A 27,913-nucleotide genomic window follows, 5' to 3' on the forward strand; every position below is an offset into this window, starting at 1 on the left:
TCCTTATGTACAGAACCTGGTTGTAAAATTGTTGTTGTCATGAACGCACATAAGAGGGCAGCAAAGCTGATTTTTAGATGAGGCATTCGGCTGGAATGGTCAGTGAAACAGTTTTGAGGTTAAGTTAGCTCACACTGTTTTAGTCGGGGTGATGACTGGGTATGATTAAACAGATGACGATGTACATTAGCAGTGTTTAGTTTTCATGGATGTTTTAATTATTACGGACCACCTTACGATATTGTTGGTTTAATTTAGTGTAATATCATTATAATCACTCAATAATGTCAAAAGGAATGATCTTGTACCATTTTATTAAAATGCGAGTATCATGTCTATAAAATAAATATCTGATTCTGAAGTTACATCTTTCCAAAGCTTTTCCTGCTAGAACATTTGAACAAGATTTTTACAAGTCAGAGAGGAAATAAACCATCATAAACATCAAACAATAGGTTGTTGATTAATGGTTTTATACTTCGTTTTTCCCATATAATCAGGAAGACATTTATCACATTAATACGAGAACTACATAACCAATCATATCAAGGAAGTACAGTAAACTTCAAATCACTTCAAAGTTGTTTCCTGTCATTTTTTCCTGTGGGAATCACTTTTAATGCCGCATAAACAGGGTAACAATGTCACTGTGGTCGAGAACTTTTCGTTTTTTTCTGGACCACCTGTGTCTGTGATGTGGAGTCTAAGGGGCCCCTCTGACATGCAGTGCAGATGTGTGATGGGAGCTTTGTTGAGGGTGTCCTGGTAACGCATTTATCTTTATCCCACTCTGGTTTTCCCAGAGATTGCGGATACTGCGTCCCCACATCCCGGGTCCCCAGACACCGCGTCCTGTCCACCAATATAACCTGAATAACAGTGGAAATGAAGCACAAAGAAATAGAGATTTTGACAAGAGAGAACCTGTGTTCTACCTCTGAACCGTACTGTCGACAATGTGCTAACACAGCAAAATGCACTCTGCACTTCTCATTGTTATATATAACAATTTATTTTATATAGGGCCATGATGTCACCTGATGTGGGGTCAGTTGTCTCAATGAACACTTTTAAATAATCTATGCTATTAAGTACTATATTATGGACTAGGCAGGGAAATATATATCTATAACTTTAGAAACTAAAATAAACATATGTTTCAAACGCAATTATTATAATGATTTAAGATTTAACCTGTCTGGTTGGATTTCAAATTGACTGCATTGCATTTTGATAAGTATGAAAAGAAACCTGCAATATTATGTTTAAGCCAGATATGGCAATAGCGGGGCATCTATTAGAGACAAAAAATATAAAACCATTGTTAGCTCCAAATTGAGTTAAATGTATAAAATTACAGCATAAACAACACATGCCAACTTATTATATTAATTTATGACAACATGCCCCGATCTGACATCTGGCCATTGACTTTTATGGCCGTGAGAGTTTAACTTTTCAGTTTAAGTGTACTTTTATTAAATACTTGGTAGGTGTCTGAAACAAAAAAATGTTTTTAATTTGTGTAACTGGGCTGTTGACTCCAGACTTTATTTACTAAGGTGTTTACTAAGCTCCTGTGACAACTTGCCCCGATCTCCAACGTATATGTAGCCTTAGTAAAAATGGCAAGCACATTACACATGTTTCAGCTCGACTATCAAGTCAGTTTCTGCGAACAGTATAAACAGGTACATAACGTTTATTCTTTCTCACAGTGTTTGCATGCACCCAGTTTTAACTGTGTCAATCAAGCAGCACCTGAGGACAAAAGAGAAAGAAGCCCCTATTCACAGCCTTGTGGGGGGCTTCCTCATTGGAAGGGGGAAAGCAAATACTGTGAGAAAATTTTCTCTCTTCCTCTCACCGTGTGGGAAAACTCCTCTGCCTCTCTCACATATCAAGCCGGACAGGGACTCACTCATTTATTCGGCCTGTATTAAATGAGACCATGGACACATCAGTCACAATAACAATAAACTCAACAATGCATTCAAGGGCCTGTTAGCCGTGCCTGCCAACGCCACTTTATACACGCTACTTCCTCTGTGGAATCACTTTTTGTCAGGAGTTGGTGGTCTGTAAAGACATGTCCTTGGCACTACACGCATATCCTAAAGTAAAAAGACATGCCAGGATTGATACAATGATCAATGAAATTTTTTTTTTTAAATGTTTACCTTTAAATGTTTGTTTTATAAGTGCTTTGTGTACTTTTTATGGAATTGTATAATACAACCCATAACATTTAAATTCCAAACTTACTTGGATGGGGTTAAAAAAATTATGCTTTTTGAAGAGACAAATCTTTTGCTTGGTCGAAACCAAATATTTAGTATTATTCATATACACAGTAAATACATCTATTTGGGAGGGGGTCCCAAATGTTTGATGTCGTTCTCTTGGTGTGAGGTGTAGGAATATTTTTCTTTGAATTCAAATTTATAAAAAACATATTTTGTTTTCCAAGCCATTTAAATAAGTGATTCCAGATCAGTTTCGTGAATAATTGGTCCGAATGCCTGGAGTTCAGTATAATACTAAAAAAGGAAAGTGTGCTTTGTTACACTTGTAATTGACATCCACCTGTGTAGAGACTGAGGCAGGAAGTTCTGACACACAGCTTAAAATGTTTCTTCCCCTGACCGACAGGCTGGCACACTTGTTTTTCCTGGAACATCTGGAAGCATGGGAGTGTGACGCTGCAATACACAACTTTGCAGCTGGGTTCAGGCATAACACTCAAAAGTAAACAGGGAAAAAACAGGGAAAGCCCCTTGCATTATCCTCCGGAATAAATGCCTATATCTAATAGTGTTGAGGGTGGAAATCGCCCCCTCTCTTCAGTGAGCAGGTGCTTCCTGTAAACTTCTTATTTATCCACATTTACAACCATGTTTGGGCAGACTCGAAAACCATCTCAAGTTCAAGCGCCAAACCCTCTGAATGCCAACAACAATCCTATTGTTAAGCGTTTAATGCAGTGATGTGTTGTGAATAATCACAGATGGGAGACTAAATGTGCTCTGAATGATGAAAAGAGAAATTCATCATCATCATCAAATAACTGCATACTGAATTATTATGTAATTGATAAGGATTTTTATTTTTGGTGTTGGTGCTAAACCACTGACAATTTGATGTTGTATTGATTGATGTTCAAGTTTGAATAGCATATGAAATATGCAACTTAAAGTAGTACAATTTAATTCAGTAAAATTCACTTCAGTCTCAGTCTAAAAGTTATTTACCACAAAACTTTTTGAGTTTGTCAAAACATAATATAAACAGTATAATTTAAACATTTAGTTGATCATTCAATTGAATTTGATCTATTTCATTTGAATTATGTGACATAATACACTTTATAAAATAACATTTTCAATAGACTATAATTTTTATTTTTATTAATAAGTAAATTTTATTTTGCTCCCTCAAACTATTTTTCATTTTGACAAGTGATGAGTTGATACTGTAACTTATAAAAACATGTTGAAATCGAATAACTTTTTTGATGAAAAGTAAAGATATACGTTGCCATAACATTAACAGCGTAATTACATGTTTTAATTTGACTAAAATAAGTGATAAAAAGTCCTGTTTGTATTAAAATACCCTGTGTATTGCCATACATACAGAATATAATGACTGTATATATATTCATATATAATACTTATCCTCGTGATGCTAAAATGCAAGTGGCCTCATCGTTTATTTCTCTCTGAAAGAAGATGGAAGGCAATCAATGATATTGCGAGTACAGAGATTGGACAGCTGTGCTTCTTCAGCCCCGCCTTCGAGTGTGGCACTCGGTCGATGGGAGTGACACCAATTATTTATGTCACATTCCCTCCGGAAACGGAGGATGGAAACTCAACGAGAGAGGACCATCCATCAGACTTGTCCAATGGGGCTGTATACCTGTGACTCCAGCACCGCAGCAGCAGGGAATGAAGTCTCTTAGGACAGTTTCGAAAAACCACACACTTACCCTGTCACAAGCAGACGGTAATTAAAAGTCCCAGAATAAACATATTGGTCTGCAAATCTCCATTGCGTGCTACTTAAATTGAAAGCTGATATCTTTTGAAGGGATATTAACTTCTGTGAGTAATTGAAGTCTTGGAAAGGGGTCCTCGGGCTCTACCCCTGTTTAGTGAACCGGCCAGCCTGTTAAAAACACTGCAAAGTTGGAGAGCGAAAACAAAATGCAGGTTGTTTCAGATGTCTCGGTGGCTGGGAATTGACTCTTAACTAGGTGCTTGATGGATGAGGTGAGTCAGGTTATTAATAGTTTGCTGATTTTCACCTTCAATATTTTCAGGGGGCATTTTTTATTGTGTCACGAATGTCATGATATGATCTATCGAAGGTTCAGAGACAAAGTCAGGTCCCTTGAAATAATTTCTCTCTTTCAAAACTTCTGAAAGACAAACTGACCAACAGCAGGGCTTTCGCAATACCATTTGACAACACGGCTTGTGAAATATTTGCAGGTGTCTGTCATGTTGGTGTCTGTGCATTTTTAAAACGAGAAATTGGACTTGCATTGGTCTGCATCCACATCTTACACAGTAGAACTTTCAGCTCAGGACAGAAGTGTATATATGGCTTGACTTCTTCTCAGAAAGACATTATTAGCACTGACTAATTCTTTAGACAGTTTCGGTCTTTAATAATGACCCTTTAATTCAATTAGGCAACATGCTTCTTAAAGAATTCTATATGTGGACATGTACAGTATATCTTAGATCGAAAAGGGAACCAGTAATAGATTTACTGATTTACCTACCACCCGCTGAGAAATCTGGACCTTTATCTTTCACTGGAGATGTTTGTTTTTAAGAAAGCATTTTTAGTAGGACATTTCAATTAATAACATGTCATCTTTAAGGTGTCACTTAAAAGCATGAAGATGTAAAGAATTACATTACTGAACAGATTTCTTCATTCTAAAATTTCCTTACGAATAAAATAATTTAAATATTCTGTTAAAACTGTGTTTTGTATCAGGTGTGATAACAGGCTAGGGAGTTTTTTTTAAATGCATTCCATAATAGTTACAAATGACTTCATAAAGAAGTATTCAGTAACTTAATACAAGCAACAACATATAAAAGTAATGTTATCTCATCTACTTTTGGACATATATACAGTAAATACAGCTACTTAAGAAAACATTTAAAAAAACAACTTGTATTTACTAAGGGTTTGGTCCACAATGTAAAATATTTGATGCAAAATATAACCTATTTAAGAAAATGTCATATAGTTGCAACCTTTGATAGAGTGTATTTGTAGCTGGAAGGCATAGTTTGCACTGCGTGCCGTTGTAATCCTGATAGCATTCCCGTTTTTACAAAATGTAACTGTAATCTGATAAAAAAAATGTGCATAACTGTAAATCCTTATTACTTAACGCCGTTACATGTCATCCGTTACTCCCCAACCCTAGATACTAATAATGCTGTTTTACTTGACTAGTATTGAAATGCGTGGAATGAGACCTCCAGACTGCAGTGATTAATGCGCTGTGTTTAAACTTTCTCTACATGCAATTAACACGTCAGAGATTACTGCAGACGTCAGATCCTTGAGTATACTTCCAGGTGTATCCTCAGGATGACAGAGCAGGGTGAGCTAATGTAGGTTACACAGTTTCTCCTTTATTGGTCCTTTTTTCATTTGGTTAAGTGTTTTGCCAAGTAAATCACATGTAATATTTTAAGTGCTTTTAAACCCACCCCCACGCATACTTTCTTTGCTTAAAAATAAAAAAAAAATCTATCATGGCTTACTCAAATCTTTATAAATGTCTTTGTTCTGATGAACACAGAGAAAGTTATTTGGAAGATATATTTAAAAATATGTGTTCATCAGAACAAATAAATTGATAAAGATTTTGAACAACATCAGGATGTAAATCAAGACAGATTTTTTTATTTATGGGCGAACTATTTCTTTAAATGCCAAAACACCAGAAAAACGTCACCATTAGATTACATATATTTATTTCAGGCAGAATATCAGTACATTCAAGTAATGCCTATTTTAAATGAACAACTTATTGTTTGGCCAGCAAAGTGCAATGACAGTTCAGCCCCAAAAATGAGTTTTGTGTGAACACAACAGAAAGATGACACTTCAGATGTACATAATTCATGGTGCCATGATGGTACAATAAACCTTTTTCATACCTGCAATGATTGAGAAAACATGCTAATTTAATGATTAATCATAATTTAATTTGATGGTTCTTTTGTGATATATTTTATAATATTATTTTCCTATAATATTTTATAGCCTCAGGGTTAATAGATGGGAAATGCACTGCGTAAATGCATGTGTCAAAACATCAAATGCATGTATCAATAATGTGCACCTCAATTCTTAATATTTGGGGTATTTTGGGAAATGGTATACGTTGGACTTGATCTGTCCTGTTTATCTGCATTGCCTCGATATACTTAAGTATTACTGTATGTTTTCTAATGGAGATTTATTTGTACATTTTAGTTTTCCTTTTTTTCCCTACAAAGGTATGTTCTCCCCACATCTATTTGAAGTCCCCACAAGCAAATTATATTATTAATCCATTTTGCTTTTCGAGTTCTTTTCAGAAGACACGTTCATGTTTATCCATTCATATATGTAAAATCTCAGGCCACCGAATACAGTTACATGTTGGTATATGCTTCTTTATATACTTAAATAAATTTTCAGTACATTTCTATAAAGTTACACATAAGTGAAACTGAAGTACGATATATTATTATCCCTTTGTCAGCAATCGTTTACATACAAAAATTCCCTTTACAGAGTATTAATACTGTGCATATATATGTATACTGTAATGTGCATTTATATGTATACTGTAATGTGCATAAACATATAATAAAGTGCAAGTTATTCTTTGGTAAATAATACATTTTGACCCAGAAGAACCCAAGGTCACCTTGATGATCATCGCTTCAGGTTTATTGTATTTAGTCTAAGATTGCTGTAAATAATGAATAGCATTCCTCTCTAGAACCTCCAACCATTTTATGCTGTAGTGCCTCTTTGGTTTACTTCCTGGAGATTGTTAACGAATTCTACTGTTTAGCTTTCACAGTCACATGATTTGAACTTTCCTGACTTTTTACCTGATCATCGAGAACCTCATCGAAGGAACCTGGCTGAGATTCTATGGAAGACTTTGTGAACTGTTTTTCTAAGGCATTTTCAGATGATTCCCATTCACTCTCCTCGGAATCATCTTTGGCTGAGTTGCCTGTCTCAGTTTCATGGTTCTCTTCTTCTCCTGTATCTTCTGTAATATCTGACAGCTTCCCCTTTTCTTTTCCACATTCCTCTTTCTCCACAACTGAACTGTCTTCTGTATTATCACTCTCCTCCGGAGTCTCTTTATGTTCCACCTCATGGTCCCCTTCTTCATTTTCTCTCGCTTTTGGCCGTAGAGTGGCTGTGGTTTGTAGGAAAGCCAGAGTGTGAATAAGCATCTTGAAAGTTTTGCGTACAGTCTTGTGTGGCTTGCTCTCAGCCTCAGAACTCAGTTCTTGGATCTGATTGTTTACTTCAGTTTCTGAGTCTTCTACATCAGCATCATACACCAAGTTATTATTTACTGCCACATCAAATGAAGTTACTGTAGTCTTATCTGGTTTATCATCTTCTTGCTTTGGCAGTAAAGTAGACTGTGAAGCCTGAACGTTCCCGTCGTGTTCCCCTTCATCTACCTCCATATCTGGTTCAGTGTCATCTTCAGCCTCATCTCCTCCTTCAGCTGATTCACCAATATCTGCAAAATGGCATCCTTGTATCTCTTCGGCATCATATTCTTTGCCACTTTCTTTAGCTGTTTCATCAATACTATCTATGACAACATCACCCTCATTCTTAAACAGAGTTTCCTCTTCTGTTACTATTTGATCTGCTTTTAGGTCAATAACATCATCATATTCAGTGTCATCAGGATTGGAAAGAACGTCTTTATTACGATAGACAGTTTCATCGACCTCCTCGTGTTCAGAGTGACTCTCGTGTGTGTCCTCTTCAGCAGATTTCTTTTGTTCTGACAAATCTTCTCCCGCATTTTCCTCATCTTCTGTAAGGTCTTCTTCTGCTCTGGAGGAGACATCTTCAACAGCTTCAGTGGTCTCCTCATCTGCTGTTTCTGCTCGATCAGTCTCCTTATCTTCATCTGTGCTTTTATCATCAGCTGTTACTCTTTCTTCAACCAGTTCATCTTTATTGTCAGTGCTATTTGTATCCTCATCTATAGTTTCACCTTCAGAATCATCTTTCTCTGCTGCTGTCTCCTCATCAGCCGTCTCACTCTCGTCTGCAGTTTCAGCTTTAGCAGGCTGTCCATCTTTCACAAAAGGTTCTACTTCATTTGTTGTTTCATGATCAGAAGTCTCTCTGTTTCTTGCAGAAGTTTCAACATTCTGCTCATCTTTTGCTGTCTTATCCTCTTCAGCCGATTCACTCTCTGCAGACTGCCCATTTGTTGCTGTCTCCTCATCTAGAGTCTCAGTCTCTTTTGCAGATTTAGCCTGAGCAGTTTGTTCCTCAGCAGCTGTGTCACTCTCTCCAGCAGTTTTGTCGTCTTCTAAAGATGCATTTATAGATGTTTTGTGTTCTTCTTGAGTGTCATGAGAAGCTGTCTCACCCTCTTCTGCAGATTCATCTTTAGCTGTTTCACTCTTTTCTGCAGTTTCGTCTTCAGTTGTTTGTTCATCTTTTGCAGTTTCATCTTCAGCTGTTTCACTCTTTTCTGCAGTTTCATCTTCAGAATTTTGTTCATCTTCAGCAGTTTCATTCGCAACTGTTTCACTCTTTTCTGCAGTTTCTTCTTCAGCTGTTTCAGATTCAGAAGTCTCACCATCTTCTTCAGTCTTCTTTGCAGTTTCATTCTCAGCCGTCACACTCCCCTCTGCAGTTTTATCTTCCAATATCGCACCCTCTTCTGCAGTTTCATCTTCAGCTGTCTCACTTTCCTCTGCAGTTTCATCAACAGCTGTGTCAATCTCTTCTGCAGTTTCATCTTCAGCCATCTCACTCTTCTCTGCAATTTCATCCTCAGCTGTCTCACTCTTATCTGCAGTTTTAACTTCAGATGTTTCACCCTCTTCTCCATTTTCATCCTCAGCTGTTTCACCCTCTTCTGCAGCATTATCTTCAGCTGTTTCACTCTCCTCTGGAGTTCTAGCATCAGATATCTCACCCTCTTCTGTAGTTTCATCTTCAGCTGTCTCACTTTCCTCTGCTGAGTTAAATTCAGATGTATCACAATTTTCTGCAGTTTCATTCTCAGCTGCCTCGCTCTCCTCTGCAAATTTGACTTCAGATGTCTTTCCTTCTTCTGCATTGTCATCTTCAGCTGTCCCACTCTCGTCTGCAGTTTTATCTTCAGATATCTCACCCTCTTCTGCAGTTTCATCTTCAGCTGTCCCACTCTCATCTGCAGTTTTAACTTCAGATATCTCACCCTCTTCTGCAGTGTCATCATCAGCTGTCCCACTCTCGTCTGCAGTTTTAACTTCAGATATCTCACCCTCTTCTGCAGTGTCATCTGCAGCTGTCCCACTCTCGTCTGCAGTTTTTACTTCAGATATCTCACCCTCTTCTGCAGTGTCATCTTCAGCTGTCCCACTCTCATCTGCAGTTTTAACTTCAGATATCTCACCCTCTTCTGCAGTGTCATCTGCAGCTGTCCCACTCTCGTCTGCAGTTTTAACTTCAGATATCTCACCCTCTTCTGCAGTGTCATCTTCAGCTGTCCCACTCTCGTCTGCAGTTTTGACTTCAGATATCTCACCCTCTTCTGCAGTGTCATCTGCCGCTGTCCCACTCTCTTCTGCAGTTTTGACTTCAGATATCTCACCCTCTTCTGCAGTGTCATCTTCAGCTGTCCCACTCTCATCTGCAGTTTTAACTTCAGATATCTCACCCTCTTCTGCAGTGTCATCTGCAGCTGTCCCACTCTCATCTGCAGTTTTAACTTCAGATATCTCACCCTCTTCTGCAGTGTCATCTTCAGCTGTCCCACTCTCATCTGCAGTTTTGACTTCAGATATCTCACCCTCTTCTGCAGTGTCATCTTCAGCTGTCCCACTCTCTTCTGCAGTTTTGACTTCAGATATCTCACCCTCTTCTGCAGTGTCATCTTCAGCTGTCCCACTCTCGTCTGCAGTTTTGACTTCAGATATCTCACCCTCTTCTGCAGTTTCAACTTCAGCTGTCCCACTCTCATCTGCAGTTTTGACTTCAGATATCTCACCCTCTTCTGCAGTGTCATCTTCAGCTGTCCCACTCTCTTCTGCAGTTTTGACTTCAGATATCTCACCCTCTTCTGCAGTGTCATCTTCAGCTGTCCCACTCTCGTCTGCAGTTTTGACTTCAGATATCTCACCCTCTTCTGCAGTGTCATCTTCAGCTGTCCCACTCTCTTCTGCAGTTTTGACTTCAGATATCTCACCCTCTTCTGCAGTGTCATCTTCAGCTGTCCCACTCTCGTCTGCAGTTTTGACTTCAGATATCTCACCCTCTTCTGCAGTTTCATCTTCAGCTGTCCCACTCTCGTCTGCAGTTTTTACTTCAGATATCTCACCCTCTTCTGCAGTGTCATCTTCAGCTGTCCCACTCTCTCCTGCAGTTTTAACTTCAGATATCTCACCCTCTTCTGCAGTGTCATCTTCAGCTGTCCCACTCTCGTCTGCATTTTTGACTTCAGATATCTCACCCTCTTCTGCAGTGTCATCTTCAGCTGTCCCACTCTCGTCTGCAGTTTTGACTTCAGATATCTCACCCTCTTCTGCATTTTCATCTTCAGCTGCCTCAGTCTCTCCTGCAGTCTGGTCAACCCCTACAGATTTAACACTTGTTGACTCAGCCACATCAACAGATTCTACATTAGCCTTTTTCTCATTTCCTGCAATTTTTTCATCAACCATCTCACCATCCGCTGATTCATCTGCATTATTTATATTCTTTTGTTGTTCAGCTGTCATGTTGTTCTCAAAAATTTCCCCAACTTCAACCACTTCCGTGCCCGAAATTACTTCCACTTCTTCATTCATATCTTTCTTTAAAGATGTGTCTGACTTTTTCTCAAAAGTATCCTCTTTCTTTTCACAGTCGTCACTTTTTCCATCGTTATCATCTTCTTTCTCCATTTCCTGAGCTGTGGAAGCATCTTTTACCTCACTGTCATCCTCCTCCTTGACAGCCTCAAGAGCCAAATTTTCTTCTGCATCGTCCATTTTACTGATTTTGCAATCACTTTCAGTCTTTTCCTTGTTTGGAGTAGATTTCTTAATCTGGAGAATTCTTCTTAAATCAAAGTCCATCATCACAGGTGCAGAATTTAACATTTCCACAGGTAGAACAGGCTTTGATGCAATTTTATTTTTCAAGCATGTGTCACAAGGGCAATATTCATCATCGCTGCGTTGATCACTGAAATCTGTACCTGTGGCTGTGTTTTCATCTTCACTTTTTCCAGGATGTGGGTCAACTGATTGGTTGAGCATGACTTTCAGACGCCGCCGCCTTTGCTCGGTTTGAACTGTTGATTCACGTGACACATCCTCTTTTGGTGGTCTCGGTCTCCCTGCTCTTCCTCTAATTTTTTTGAGCTCCCTGTTTACACTACATTGTATGCGTTTGCGAACTTCATCTTGTAACTCCCATATCATGATGTCAATCTGCTCATTGTCATCCAGATTCCAGCGGACTTTAAACTCATCCATTGCATTGACGTAATGTGTCATAAATTGCTTTTCTAATTTATTCAGTAAATTTAGCACCCATATAGGATCAGGGTCTTGAGAAACCATTTTTGATAATTGTGGTCTTTGTGATGCTGAACGGCTGCCTGAACTTGAATCCTCTGGATGATCGGTTTCAGTTTCCTTATTCTGGGGATGATTTCCAGAACTCTTGTTGGATGAGAGAGGTGTTTCCATGAGTTCCCTTGGACTATCATTGCTCCTGATTGTCTCATCAGAGCCTGTAACATCACCTTTTAGCTTCTCATCAACTGGACCCTTCGCCCCACCCTCAGGGGTCCACTTAGCTCGACTTGATATATAGGGGAAGGCTGACTTACATTTTGATTCAGGTGTTTCTGAGGGTTCTTCTTGTACTGTCTCATCAACTTCCTGTACCTTTGTGAGTGTATCAGGGACTTCACATTCTGGGTTGGTTTGGGCTTGGGCGCCCCCCAAAACACTACTTTTCCCAGAGCTTGTTGAGCCACTGTTGACATCTACTCCTGAGGAGGACCTGGCTTTGAACTCCTCATCCAGAGGCTGTTGATCTTTAAAATTTTCACTACCTTTTCGGTCGCAAAGCCAAAGCGACTTAAGCATGCTCATGAGCTCTTGGTATTTAGCTTTTTTCCTGTTATCATCACTCGGGCCAAAGTCTAACAACTGCAGTTTTGCCAGACAATCTAAAAGACCTTGTGCCGATGTGCTGAGTTTACGTCCGTACACAGGAGACACCTCTGGTAAGCTGTTGCATCTGTCAATTTTGGGACTCAGCAAGACTTTCATTACCAGGACTGAGGAGTCCAAAACTTTAGATTCCTCCCCTGCTTGAGGGCGAATGCGGTGTCGATCATTTTCAGAAACTGCATGATTCTCTTGAGTTTTTCTGTCAATTGTTCCTTCTGCACTTGCCAGATGAGCATCATCCACCACGTTGTTTTGTTTTTCAGGCTTGGTTACATAATAATCTTTCAAATCTCTATGCTCATTTTCATCTCCTGAAGGCACATGTGATGTGCAACGTGGCTCTGTTGTATCAAAGTTATCATGAAATTCATCTTCCAAATCAAACAAGGCAGTGTCTGATGGAATGTTCATGAGCCATTCATTTACCACCTCAGTTGGAGAGGCATTTGGCAAGCAAGAAGGACTCAACTCTGGTGCATCATCATGAATTATTTGACTTGAAGAGCTGCTTCCTATTCTTTTTCTACATTTGCTACTCTTTTCACTCTTGTTGTCACTGACATTTCTAATGCTGTCTGTTGTGTCGGGTCGGCCATTATGTGTTTTATCAGGTCTGTTAGTTTTAGGTTGTTCCATATTCTTATTTTCAATGTTTTCTCCACTTTGGTCAGGGACAGTCTGAGATGACACGCTATCTTTGGAGCCAACACGTAGAATCACCGTTTTTTTGGATTTTTGGGGTGATTTTGGTGGGCAGGGATTACGCCGGTTTGTGGAGGTCACTGACAAAGTTGCTGAATGACACCTGACACCTGACCCACTTGTTTGTGTAGACTTGCATGATTTTTTGCTTTTTCCTGAATGTGAATCTCCACTGTTAACTTTTAGTTCCACATACATTTTTTGATTATTTACTTGCAAATTAGATGAATTGGATATACTACTATTTGGTCTGTCAACTATTTCTGCAGAGCCTTTGGAGTCTAAGACAGCTGAGGCACTTGAAACTGGTGAAGTAGGTGCGACTAATGCTGTTTTTCCTCTGTTTTTTGTTGAGCTGCATTTTGAACAGATACGTTGAGATTCATGGCTAACATCTTGACTTTCATCTGCCCCTTGACCTGTTATTGCAGTGCTTTCCTCTGAAATCCCTGTACAAGAGCTAACAGACAGACTGGATGCTTTATTGGATGATCGAATTACTTGGGTTGGATAGTTTTGCCTCACTGAATCATTGGCTGATGGTTCATCTCTCTGGTTTGTGTCTAGTGCTCTGTCTGCGAGCCATGTAGCAGTGCAATGAGAGTATTTGGAAATCAATCTTTCTGAAATATTTGACTTAGCCGATGTGAAACTTTTAGGTCTTTCCTCTGGTGTGTGTGTTGCTCTGTCATTTGTCATTTGTAGCGAGGATTCTAACAAAACTTTTTTAGATTTATCATATGTTTCTGATGATGCAGATGTTTTTGACTTTACTGAAGTAGTACCTTCATCTATTTTCTCAACATCATCATCCTCACAGTCATCTACAATCCCAATAGAAACGGATGTGCTTGTTGGTGTCAAAGCTCTCTCAGAAGTAGTACCAGCTGAGTTTATTTTGGACTTTCCTGACTTTGTGGACGGGGGACTTGCAGGTATCTCTTCATGATGAGAGTCTTTTTCAGATGACACAGTTGGACTCAATTTAACTGCTCCACAAAAACATTTATTTGAGTCTGCTTGACATACTTTTGAGTGAGCAGAAACTGGACTTCTATTTGAAGTCGTATTGTCTTTACCCCCAGAAACTTTTGACTTCTTGCACTTTGCAGAAACATCTGATTTAGCAGAAAGCTGGCTCGTTGATCTATTTGATTGTTTCTCCAGATCTGCTTTGGAAACTTTGGATTCAACAGATGCTCTTGACAAAACACTTATTGATCTTTCTTCATGTTCTTCAGCTTCTGAGAAGGAGCTTTTAGACCTTGTGGAAGCATTTGCGTTTCCAAGCACATTGCTTGAGTTAACGGAGGCTTCGGCATCTTTGTTACTTGTGATTTCAGTTTCTTCAGGAACAACACCTGAAATGTTTGAGCTCTTAGACTTTACAGATGTAACTGGTGCCACAGTTGGTGCTCTTTCCTCTATATAGGAACCTATTACATCAGGGATTATCTCTGAATGTTTTGTTCTCTCTGAGACATTAGAAAGAGAGGACAAAACACTTGGTGCTCTTTCTTCCTTCTCTTTATCTTCATTGACAACATTCTTTGGACTAGCTTCTGAAACATTAGTCAATTTTTTAGCTCTTCCAGATGCATTGGATTTTAGGGACTTAGAACTTGACGTCCTCTCCACTTTTTGATCATTTGGCTCATCTATTATTATTTCTGAAACTTTTAATGTACTGGTTCTTACAGAGGAATTTGATTTTGCAGACATTACACTTAGAGCTCTTTCTTTGATATCTGGCTCAATTGGGGTTTCCTTTTCACTATATGTTGCTTCTGATGTTATTGATTTTCCAGATTTTGTAGAGATGTTAGAGAGAGATGAAATTGCACTTAAAGGTCTATCATTGTTATGTATATCTACTTCAGCAGGGCCACCGTATGAATTAGTTGACTTGTGAGATCTTGCCGAAACACTGGATTTAATGGACATGACGCTTGGTGTTTTGTCTTCACATTCTGTATCAAAAGGCTCTTGTAGAGATACTTCTGAAATTTTTGATGCTTCGGATTTTGTAGAAATACAAGATTCTTCTGACATAGCAATTGGCACTCTTTCTTCTTTTTCTTTGTCATCAGCATTGTCAGCTATGGCAGATGCATTTGATGTTTGTAACTTTTGAGAAACATTTGTTTTTGCAGACAGTGCACTCTGTGCCCGTTCCACTGTTTGTTGTTCTACTGTAGACTTAAATTTTTTGGATCTTTTAGATGCATTGGATTTGGATGACATGACGCTTAGGGATCGATCATCTGCAACTTCATCATCATCAGTAACAACTGAGATTCCATACTCATTGGATTTTGCTGATATTGCACTTTGAGGGCCTTCTTTTTGGTCATCTATTTTAACTGGATCTTCTATGACCAATTGGGAGACCTCAGATTTTTCTGATTTTGCAGATATGGATTTTGAGGACATTGCACTTGCAGATCTTAAATAATGTTCTTCAGCCACAATTTTTACAGCTGCCAAATCAGATGCTTTGGATTTCTTTGACTTCACAGAGGTTTTAGATTTTGTTGACAATGCACTTGGTGTTCTCTCCTCTTTCTCTTCCCATTCATTGGATGTATTTAATGTTTCCGAGTTATATGATACTGCAGACAGCCGGTCATCATCTTGGACTTGTAATTTTTTATGCTCATCTTCTCCCACCTTTGACATTTTGGACCTTTTTGATGTTTCAGAAGCATTTGATTTAGCTGATATTGCACTTGATGCTCCTTGTTCTAGCTCTACATCTGTGGAAACTTCAGATTTAGCAGACATAGTGCTGGAGGCTCTTTTTCCTGTTTCCCCCATGTCCACATGTTCCTCAGGGGCTACAGATGACACTTTGGACTTTTTTGACCTTAAGGAAGCTTTGGATTTGCTGGACATAGCACTAAGCGTTCTTTCCTTAATTTCTTCTCCTGGCCTTTCAATGGCTGTTGGTGTAGTCTCAGATTTTCTTGATTGTAAAGATATATTAGACTTAGCTGAAATAACGCTTGATGCCCTTTCCTGAAATTCCTCTTTATCCTCAGCTTGGAACTGTTCTTGGTCTCCCTTTGAAACTTTGGATGTTGCAGAAATATGTGATATTGATGACATGGAGCTTGGAGATCTCTCCTCTGGTAGTTCACTTTCCACCTGAGAAGCTTCTTCAGGTAGATCTACTTTCACAGATGCACAGGATTTGGTAGAAATGACACTCTGAGTTCTTTCTTTTGGCCGACTATTGTGTGGTTCCACAGTAGTTGCTTGTAGAACATCTGAAAGTGTCGTTTTGAGTGACTGTACTGATGTTGCTGACATGGCACTTCCAGTTCGTTCCTGCAGCTCTCCTTCTTCTCCTACTTGGAAAGAAGATGCTTCTGAAATCTCAGACTTGGATTTTTGGGAGTCATGAGAGTGAACAGAAACTCTGTCTTGCTCGTGCTCTTCAAGCTCACTAAGCTCCACTGACATCTTAGACCTGTCAGAAGTGTTGGATTTTAATGAAAGGGCACTGGAAGCCCTCTCGTCGGTTTGATCTTTGAGATCTTCAATTCCAGATCTGTTTGACATTGCAGATTTAACACCTGAAGCTTTCTCTTGCATATGCTCATCTGTTTCTTTTTTTTCTTCAGGCTGTGGCTCATTGGACCGATTTGATTTTGATGAAATATTTGACTTACAAGACATAGAGCTTATCATCCTCTCCACAACATTGTCATGTAATTTAGCCAGATCTTCAAAGTCATTTTTTGATATTTTTGATCTTTTGGATTTGACAGATGTAGTCTTGGATTTACCTGATTCATTTGATTTAATGGCTGTACCACTTGTTGATCTCTTATCTGTTATGTCCTGATGTTCCTCATTATTCTCAGAAGCGGTATCATCTTGAGAACAGAGTGATAGCTTGGACGGGGATTTTGTTGATGTTTTAGATTTGGCTGACATCTCGCTATGTGTCCTCTCTTTTATTTCTCCAATATTCACATTAATTTTGAGCTCAGAATCTTCTTCTTGTTGGTCATTGGGCATTAATTCATTATTTTCTATGTCGTCTGGTTGTGAACATTTACACTTTTTGGGTCCCGACAGAGCTTCAGACGGAGCAGATTCTGCACTACCAGCCCTGACATTTTGATAATCTTGGTCCACATCTTTTTCTGTTGGGGTAAGCTTTCTGCACATTTTGGACCGTCCCAGTGGAGAAGTTTTGTTTGGTGGTTTTGGTGACAAATGTGTCATAGATGCACAGGATCTGCAGGGTGTAACAGAGCATGGGTTAAATTCAGAATCTCTGCCATCCTCATCCTCTTGCTGGCCACTATCAAGGGATGCTCTTGAGATGCTTGGAATGATGTCTACATCTTCCTCATCTTGATCTTCTTTCAATGAGGCCAGAATCTGTGAGGAAGAGCTGACTGTTGACACAGGCCTATCATCTTCCACTACGGATTGAGCCATCCGAACAGTTAATTGCCCTTTTTGTGAGTCTTTACAGTTGTCTGGTTTATTCTCATCATTATCAGACACTTCCATCTTCTCTGATACTTTATACTTTTGTTCTGTTGAACCTGTGCTTTTTGCGGACACTAAGCATACTTGACTTTTTCTACAACAACAGTGGATGGTACAATGTTTAATGCTGGTGTCGCTCTGCTTCCCAAAGGTCTGTTCGACCTTTTCAACAACATGCTCTGTGTATTCCTCACTGGACATTGTGTGCATACTATCGCTTGATGCCTTTTTGCATACTATTTTGTGTGAAGATGCACTTGAGCTTGAGGATCTGATGTGTCTGATGGCCGTTTGATCAGGAAGGATTGGCTTCTTCCACATGTCGTACTCTTGACACTGAGCACAGAGGTGGTAGCAATTAGACTCCTCAAAATTTTTTTGGTAATGTTTTGTGTTGTAGGTTTCTTCTGCCTCACCAGCAGAGAGAGACTCTACTTCTGAGCAACTCTCAGCACTACCGTGAGAAATGCAGTAGGCATCATCATGTGCTGTATGGCATTTATTCACAGTGCTTGTCGACTTCTTGATCTCTGTGGACCAGTGTAACGTCTCATCATGTTGGAGTCGAAAGTGCACTTTCATCTCCATCGACAGGCTTCCGTCTTTGTTTACTAGGACTCGCTTTTCTATGTCATCGTCCATCATATCTTCTCTTGCTCGAGGGCAAGTGCCCGCATGCCTTGGTGGCAATGAGTTGAATAACTTCTCAGATGACACCATCTGCGCAGACCTGTTGCTTGAATCGCATCTTGGATGAACGATGCTTCGCTTGGTTTCATGTCCAAAATTGACTGTAAGGAATTAATAAAGTATTAAAGTATTTAGTGTTATTAAATACAAGAAAATACATTCCAAACAAATACAAATGCAAAACAAATAGTACTTGTAATGTAGTGTAATAGACACTTTGCACAAACACGGTACTTTAACAATCATTTTCTATCCTTTAAATGGAAAATTCATATCAATATAAACAATATTTTTTTAAAGTATCACTTTGATGTAATAATTGGAATAGCTATATGGATAATGCATATAAAAGTGCAGACAGCCCAGAATAATTCTGGAATAGATCCAATTTACTCATGACCTACCATTTTTCTTGGCTCCATTATCATCACAGCCAGCACTGGAGCGTGACTTCATGTTCAGCTTTGGAAGTTTGTCGTTTGAGTTTTTTCTAAAACTGTCCAACAGAAGTGGGTGGAAAGGCTCACGTCCCACACAGACTAAAATACCAGCGCAATGCAGCAAACTTTGCACGTTGTCAACCTGAAAAACAGGCAAGTCTGAGTTGGAAAGATAAGTGATAGATTACAGATAGATTACAAAAGAGTCAAAATGATCGGGATCAGCAAAATCTGTCTGGAAAGAAATCAGCAGGGATTTTATTGTAACTGCAAATTCTGATGAGGAAATGTGTTATGATGGATTAAAGACCTACCAATTAAAGGTTAATGACTATGGGAAGTGTAACCATCTGGTAAATACATTTTCCCACACTACTACACTCAACGCATCAGTAAACCGGTAACCTAAAAATCTGTGTGATGCATTACAGAGGGTGTTTTCTGCGTATGAGTCAGTGCCCATGGGTCAGCACAAAACAAATAGCGTGCAAACAAAAATAAATACAAACAAATGGGTTATAGGTTAATCTTCTTATCCAGAAATAGGAATTTTGGTGAATGTATTTCTAATTTACTGAGATTTATAAAAATAAATGCATATTAATTTTTTAAGTACACAAAGAAAAACTACGATGAAACTAGTTTATTATGAGGTACATGTATTTTTTATTTAAGATGAACTCTACATTCGATATTTATGACAAAGGCTATTAAATGTAGGCCTACTAATGGATTTTTTTCAGAGAGTTGATGATCCCTTGAACTGAGGTGACAATGCGTTCTGTATCTCCAAACAATGCATGAAGCTCAATCATGACATTGCTGACTACAGTTAAACTCCACGAAAATGAGAGATGAGATCATTTATTTGAAACAGCAAATCTGTTTGAACTTTTGAACAATATAACGGTAAAAAATAACCCATATTTTCTTTTATTTTCTTTTATTACTCATTTTTAATTTTTAATTATTACATTTACATGTCAACATATTTCTTATCTCTTTCCTAATATTCTCATGCGCACCTGGAAATTGTAGACTGAAAGAGGGGAATGATTGAAAAAGTGGAATCCTTGACTAAGGCAAACACCTTATCAAATAAAGATAGGACATGATAATGAAGGGCACAAGCATTCAATATCACAGACTGAAAAACTGCACTATTACTTAGTGGATATTTTGCTTGTTACTGCATGTATAGTTCAAATTTTGGACTTGAAGAAGAGTCATGATACCAAAATTGGCCCACCAGTGGTGTTGTCGTCATTTCACAATGGTGGTGCAAAAATGTCAAGTGAACAAACTTCCACAATAGGGGATGTATTTACATTAAAATTGTATTAAAAGATGTGGATGTGATCCAATGCGACAGAAGTATAGAATGTAGAGAAGTAAACATACGTTCCCTCTTTACCACAATACAAATACAATATGTTCAATCTGCATTCTTTGCAGTTTTTGTATCTTTAAAACTTTTCAATTCTTCCAGTGGGTTGGTTTGATCATAATTAATTGAAAGTGTAGAGGATGCGAGCATCTCAAACTCTATGTTTTCATGGCATTGACCTGCTTCTGTTGGTTCAAAATAGCTCTGATTTGAGCAAGATTAATAGTTATCCTCTGGATGCTGGTGTATCACTGCTGTGCACAAATACCAGTGAAGGAATATCCCGATTGCCTCCAACAGGAAAAAGAAGAAAGGAATTAATGAAAGATATAAAATTATGTATTTATAATAAACAAATTAAAATTCTTTAGTTCATATTTTATTTGAAATTCTAAGCCAAAGGAATTCTACCCAAATAAATTATAACTGAAGCACAAAACTTCATATCTTCAAGGACACCGGTGTTAAGCTGTATTCTCTAACTCTAACAATTTTGAACCAATGATGACAAATAAACCTTTTCTCCGGCCCTTGTAGATCTATTTCTGGCAGTGTCTCTGTGCCATTCGTAATGTTATCCATGTATCAGTCAGGCCCCTGCGGAGGGGTGTGTGATGTTTTACTCCATGTTTTCTAAAGGAAAGTACATGCTTGTGGCCGTACTAATAGGATGTGCCTGCTGTGGACTCACAGAGGACCAGCAATGACTGGTAAGTCCAACTCTGCTGGGCAGGAAATGCCTGGATCAACTCCAGACATTCTGTGGATTCTTAGCCAAGAAACCTTCCCCTGTTAAAGGGACAGCGCATTCTTCACCCCCAGCGTGATTTCACAGATCAGCAAATTGAAGGGCTTGGTTTGCAAGTGGCATGCTGAGCCTTATCATTGCGTGCGAACACGCGAGACATGTCTTGATTTTGTGGCACAGGTCTTGGGGCTGTATAAACTCCTAGCTTCTCACCTTCTATCAGGGTTGCCATGGCTCAGTCCCAGAGGGGCTATTCCTTACACTGGCCTGACCACCCTGTCCACCTCTTATCTGGCCAAACCACCTGCAGACTCTAATTCTTAATTTTTTTCTTTTCCTTTTCCTGTGGCATTTGCCCTTAACTGATAGTGACTCGACTAATAGTTCTCATTGTGATTCATTCAAATATAGATACAACTCAATCTATTATAGCCTATTATCAAATACACACAATTTGTTTCAGATATTTACCAACTTTAACCACTAGAGGTCCTTAAAACATTTGCCCTTCCTGCAAATCCGCAGCAAGTCTTCTTTCCAGAAAATATAAATGACTATGTAATTCAAAGATGGTAAATGTTCATCATAATTTTTTCACTTCCACAATTACCACCTGACCATATTAAGCAAACTTAAACTATGGTTAAAAATATGTGTGACCCCTGTACAGACTCACCTCCTCATATAAATTGATGAATAACTGCAGTAATTCAACTGTATGAAATCTCGGATCATAAATAGAAATTATTAGTAGTTTTAAACCTCCTGTTCTGTTTAGGGTCTGAGAAAGAACAATTATAATAACTAAAGATTATAATTATTCAAATTATAGTATCAAGGTAAATATAATCCTAAAACATTGCTTCTCAGAGATAAAATAGTATATGATAAAAATAGTATACATGTTTAAATAAAGTCCTGAAAATTGTTTGATTTCTGATTGAATTAATTATTGAATGGGTCATTTACATTTGTTTTCAAAAATGCATGCAAAAGAGCAAAAAAGTTTCAATAATATTATGTGCTTGAATAAGGTAAACTAGACTAAAGTAATAAAAAAGAAACTAAGAGGTTAATTAAAAAATATTTTTATATTTACTTTTATATTCGTATAAATGAAGAGTTTGGTTCCAAAATGAGATAACTCTGTTTGAAATAAAATTCAAGGATCAAGATTTCTATTATGTTACAATGTTTTTATTGTGTTAGTTAGCTGTATAGTTATTATGGCTTAAGTTAAAAGAAACCAACTGCAGTTTGATTGATATTAATTAGAATGTACAATATTATCTCATTTTGGAACCAAACTCTTTCAAATATACCATTGGGGTCAATCTCAGAATGAAACATGAGGGTCAAAGCGATAGTTCCCCCCAGTGCTGGACTTTTCGCCAAAGTTCAGATTTTTCAACTTGCGCGAACTATGGGAAGCCAAATAATCCAAAAGTGGGACGAGACAGCGGGTATTACAGAGCTCGCGCCGCGCTGACATGTCATCTGCGCGATTCAATCGCCCAGCCAGCCGACTCCTCGTCAGCGCACACGTTATTTAAACAGCGCAAACCGTACACTCAAATGTACAATAAAGAAACCCCTCATTCCTTAAAAACATTTACATTTGTTTACATTTACACAAGTCTATCAGTTTTTTCCTACAGAAGACAAAGGAAATCAGGATGAAATGCATAATATTGTTTTATTATTATCTCTAGTGTACAAGTAAACGGTTGTGTTTTGCATCGATACTTTGAAGAACTGCACATATGTATAGACTCTATACTATAGAGGCTACGGAAAGACCTGTACAAAGCAGAAACTTCAATGACTTCCAATATCGTAGTCAACCTCCTTGAAATTATATAGGACAGTTTACATGTTCAGGTAATTTATTTTATTATTGTAGTACGTTTTGCGCCTAGCCATTTTACCTCAACTATTTATGTTAATAATAGCAGAGGTTTATGGGTAAAATGTAAATGAGTGGCGCCAAATGAACATTTTATATGTTTTAATTGGTCAGTGCAGCGGATTGGTTGGTGCCACGCTGCCCATCGTTTGGCGATAGGAAATTGAATCGCGCAGATGACATGTCAGCGCGGCGCGAGCTCTGTAATACCCCGCTGTCTCATCCCACAATTGGATTGTTTGGCTTCCCTTACTAACGCTCAATTTGCGCGAATCACACCACAAGTAGGTATAGGTCTATCACCAGGGAGTCAGTCAAGAGAGAGTGAGTACACTGGTCCACTTGCACTGGTACACTGGTCCATGGCACTTAGTTCTCAGCTTTGTAGGTTTTTGGGAGAATGGAACAGTAGATATGCATATCTACAGGGACCCCAAGGATGGTGTACTGGTTGGTTGTGTCCGACCCATTGTGATGGGCCGGGCTGAGTAAAAATGCCAGGTCCCTTTTTTGTCCTAGTCCAGCCCTGGTTCCCCCCAGACTCAAAACAGAGTTACCACACTCCATCTCGCCGCCATGTGGTCACGTGGTTCATGGAGCGCTTAAAAGTTCCAAACAAGTCCGTGCTGTCAACCCATTTGAATTGATTTTAGCGGGACAGAAAACCGATGCTAAATATATTGGCATTATGTGTACACTGAATACTATGTTGACTACATTCTTAGCAGCATTCTGTCTTGGAAGTAATATGAATATAAGATCTATGAATATAAGATATGTCTTCCAACTCGTTAAACTATATAAACATGCCGTTATATCAACAACTGTACAGCAAGTGTGTTTGGGAGATATTGAATAGAATGGGCTTCAGTGCAGTGTGCAATTGGTCAGTCCATGACACAAGTTACGTCTGCGTTCCATTCTCACTATGGAGGTCTGTGAGAGTGTCGTAACTCTGCTTTTTAACGGTTCTGGTTCCCCACCCAAAATAAATATTCCCTCATTTATTCACCCTCATGATTTTCTTTCTTCTGTGGAACACAAAAGAAGATATTCTGACAAATGTCTCCAAACAATAAAGATCAATGGGGTCCAGTGTTGTTTGGTAACCAATGGTCTTCAAAATATATTTTTCACCCTCTCTCAGTCGAGGGGGTGTAGATGATTTAAAAAAAATTTAGATGGTTTCATCAGACGCTCCTGCCTGGCAAAAAGATGACTTCCGGTCTGTTTTTGGTTATAATTAGGGATGCACCGATACTGAGCTCATGTACTCATACTTGTAAAAATGCACCGATATCAAAGACCGATACCTTATGTGACATAACTGACAGAACTGACTAAAATTTGTCATGAATTTTGCTTTGAAAGTTTGTGACAAGAACATACAATTATTTATTGGAGTTGTTTGTAATTATGAAGCTATTCTATTTTTATCAGTCTCGCTGTGTTGTGAAAAGGTACAGGTATTGCTATCGGCAAGTACCAGAAAAGAATATTGGTACTTGTACTCGGCATCGGTGCATCCCTAGTTATAATAGAAGAATCTATTTTATAATTAATCAATAGTAATATTTCATTGTTTATTAATTGTATACAATTACATTAAAACTACTCAACAGTCATTGATTCTATGCGGAGGTCAATCGGACACATTATCGTTTGGGCCTCAAAACATTGGTTAATGTTGTTGCTGCTGAAACCGTCTATATCTATTTAGCTTTTTATTGATTGTTACAAAAACAGCATAAATGACTTAACTATTTCAACTTCCAAGAGACACAAGGCTCACCTTGTGGCCATCCAGGGTGTAGAGTTTCCTAATGAGACATTGCATAAGTTCAGAAACCTCATCCATGAAAAGCCCTAAACTGCACAAACTCCTGCGGTGCAGCACAATGGTCTTCCGGACCGACGGGTCACTGTTCTTCACAAGCACTATTCTCCTGCCGAGCTTGTGATGCTGGAAGTGGTGATCCTCAAACTCTCCAGCGGTTTCCTCTGGTCGGGCAGGCCTTCTGGTCATATAACGGTGAGAATGTGGATGTGTCTGAAAATGATACCATGGGGTCGAGTAAGCTCCGGAGGCCTCCGAGGTCATCGACGTGGCCTGCTGGTGATCGGCACAAAGGTAGCATCCGCGATCCTCCAGTGGATCCAGTCTATTGGAAGCCGGAGAGCTCATGTGTGATGCTGCAGACCGGTGTCCATAGGACAAAGAAGGCTTGAGGGATGGATCATCCAGGATGGCATCAAAGCTTTGAAAGCTTCGCTTGTGAGAACCCATTTTAGCTTCATCTAATGGTTGGTGTTGGTTGTCAAATTGGCTTTGGTTTCAATAAGAGAATAAGACGACCATGGAAGAATACAGCAATGCTATATGATCTCTGGTCCAGCAGTCCACACTCATTCATCCCCTCCTTTTTCAAAGCGTTCTGCAGAAAGACACAGAAAGCATATGGTCAGGTTAATATGACAAACTGAGCACTCCAAATGATGTAATTTCCATTAACATATTTGTCTTTGGGTAAATATTAATTATGATGTAAATCCATTTGTATAAAATAGGCCTACAGTACACTGAAGGAAAAACAGAATTTAACTGTTTTTTTACAGATTTGTCATGCATGTTGAAATACGGTAAAAAAACGTAAAATTACAAAAAAACTAAAACGGGGAAAACAATGTATTATATATTCTTATATCCTGTAATTTTCCAGAAAAAACTTTTATTAATCGGTATATTTCTGTCGCTCCAGCTGACAAATCTTTTGTAGATTGCTTCCATTGTTTACCTCATTTGTAAATCGCTTTGGATAAAAGCGCCTGCTAAATGTAAATGTAGAAAGTAATGTACTGTATGCTTGCAAATAGCATACAGAAGACTTTTCTCTATTTATTTACTGTATATAATGGAATCAATTGTAATACTTTGGATACCAATTACAGCATTCATGAAGATATTAAACCATTTTTGTCAATAAATAATCTGATATAAAAGTTACAACCGTCCAAAACAGCAGTTACTATCTCAGAGGTTGCCGTCTGACCTCCCAGTGGACAATCATGCCAGCACAATTGTCTCTGGCAAACTCTATGGCTGAGAGATATAGCCAAGGAAATGATGGACAGATATCAAATACTAAGACTGGATAAAAAGAGCAGACATGGAAGACAAGATTTGCCTGAATTAGACTATAGGGCTTATCTACATGTGCAGGGAGAAAGTAGAAGCGACACATGACGGGATAAGACTGAAGTCGAAGTCCATTGTTAATTTTGATTCAGGTACAAATGTGAGAATTAAGTGGAAAATAGTTTGTTAAAATCAAGTGAAACCATAGAGATGAACTAGTCTGAACTTTCTCAATAAGTATGATGCGTGATATTCTGATCAGATAGTCAGGTTTAATGTGGGAATAAAATGCAAAAAGACCATGACCTTAGTATGAGTTTGATCTCTTTTTACCATGATTATTATAACAAAAACAAAGATTGATACAGGCTTTGAATTCCGTAACAGGACCCAACCATCTTTTACAGAGCAAATTTTCAAACACTGTAAAAAAATGATTGGTTCAATTTAATAATATTTGTCAACTCAACAAGTTTAGTCAACTCAATAAGAAAATTGTTGAGTTAACTAATATTTTTAATATTAAGGCAACCAGGTAACTTATTTATGAAAAACAACAAATAATGTATACTGGTTATGTATTATACTGTTAATGCATAACCAAGTCAACACAGATTGTCACATTTTTTTTTAAATGTTTTGTTTTGGGTTGACTGCACTATAATACCTCCTTAAAGTTTAGGCAAAGAAGTGCTGATCGATTCCAAACCCCAGAGGCCTGTTTTAATATGTGCTTTTGATATAAGCATGTGAAGAAAACATTGTTTTATAATTTATAATTTATAATCATTTCCCAAAAAAAGTAAATGATTTCATTTCTGGTGATCTGTAAGGTCAAAACAGCATCGAACAGAGATGTTAAACAATCCAGAGCTGTAAGAACAGCACTGTGCATGCAGCACTCGAAGCCAACTGGCATAATTATATTCATATAATGCATTACAGATCATTCAACTGTAATTATTCCACTCAATTCTAAAACCTTGTATCTCCATATTTGTGATAATTCTTTTGTGCTATAAATCATTATTATTAGTCACCCTTTAAGTTTGTCACTGGGTTTTGCAAATATCTAACCAATAAAATGTATTAAGTGCTTGTCAACTAGTCTTGTCATCCTAAAGTCAAACTGTCCCCTACTGTCCAGTCAGTGGTGCCGAGGGACGCACACAACATTCACGAATACTAATGGTTCAACAGGACCTGGGTTTGAATTCAGGCTGGATCTTTTCTTTTGGATATTTTCCTCCACTGTGCTCTCGATAAAAGCCAAACATAATACAGTTACAAAAAAACTCACCATGATGAGAACCATCTTCCTAATGCCGAGAAAACCATCCTCAGGAATGTTTTTTCAGGTTGTTTCTACACAGCGAGAGTTAAGGAGCGGGAGCTGTTGTGAACTGCCAGCTGAAGAGCTCTTCTCCCACTGGAGACCTACCTGCTAATCGCTCCTTGAGGTGCTAAGGATAGAACGAAAAGCCTTCTTAATCACCCTGAGACTGCATCAGAATCTGCTGAGGCTTTGGACACATGACAAGAACTTGGCTACTGTGTAAAAGAGCACACATATTTAGCACATTATCAGCCACAAATAACTACACTTGGATATATTGTTACTGAAAAATCCTACAGTGTATAATTTTTTGCCATTGGTCCAGACCAACTGAACCGAACTTAAGGTGAGAAAGCGCCCTTAAACGGTTGGGTTCGCCCTCACATCAGCACCATTAAAGGGATAGTTTACTCATAAATGAAATTTCTTTCTTCATTTAATCAACTTCATGTCACATCCAACATATTTTGTATTGGTAACAAAGACATTGGCCCTCGTTGACTTACATTGGACACAAAACCTAATTTCTCAAAAATGATGAATAAGTGATGAACTATACTATTAAGTGATACTTTTTCGCTTAATTTGTACACAG

General features: G+C 38.4%; 1 protein-coding gene across 1 annotated transcript; it reads right to left on the bottom strand.

Annotated features, from left to right (window-relative positions):
* Positions 1–6,002: 6,002 nt before the first annotated feature.
* Positions 6,003–27,458, bottom strand: rp1l1b (rp1 like 1b). Its single transcript, XM_079473992.1, has 4 exons — positions 27,283–27,458; positions 24,639–25,281; positions 18,770–18,947; positions 6,003–18,466 (listed from the first exon to the last, which is right to left on the bottom strand). The coding sequence occupies exons 2-4, from the start codon at positions 25,131–25,133 to the stop codon at positions 7,095–7,097; spliced, it is 12,045 nt and encodes a 4,014-aa protein (XP_079330118.1). The 5' UTR covers positions 25,134–25,281; positions 27,283–27,458; the 3' UTR covers positions 6,003–7,094.
* Between the last annotated feature and the right edge of the window lie 455 nt (positions 27,459–27,913).

Source organism: Barbatula barbatula (genome assembly GCF_947034865.1).
Source record: "Barbatula barbatula genome assembly, chromosome: 15".
NCBI lineage: Eukaryota > Metazoa > Chordata > Actinopteri > Cypriniformes > Nemacheilidae > Barbatula > Barbatula barbatula.

Bases quoted from the DNA above. Each gene is read 5' to 3' on its own strand.
- rp1l1b (XM_079473992.1), bottom strand. From the start codon at position 25,133: ATGGGTTCTCACAAGCGAAGCTTTCAAAGCTTTGATGCCATCCTGGAT. The intron at 18,948-24,638 runs GTGAGCCTTGTG...CCTGTTTTTCAG, and splicing joins ACACCCTGGATGGCCACAAG to GTTGACAACGTGCAAAGTTT. The intron at 18,467-18,769 runs GTAGGTCATGAG...AATTCCTTACAG, and splicing joins TAATGGAGCCAAGAAAAATG to TCAATTTTGGACATGAAACC.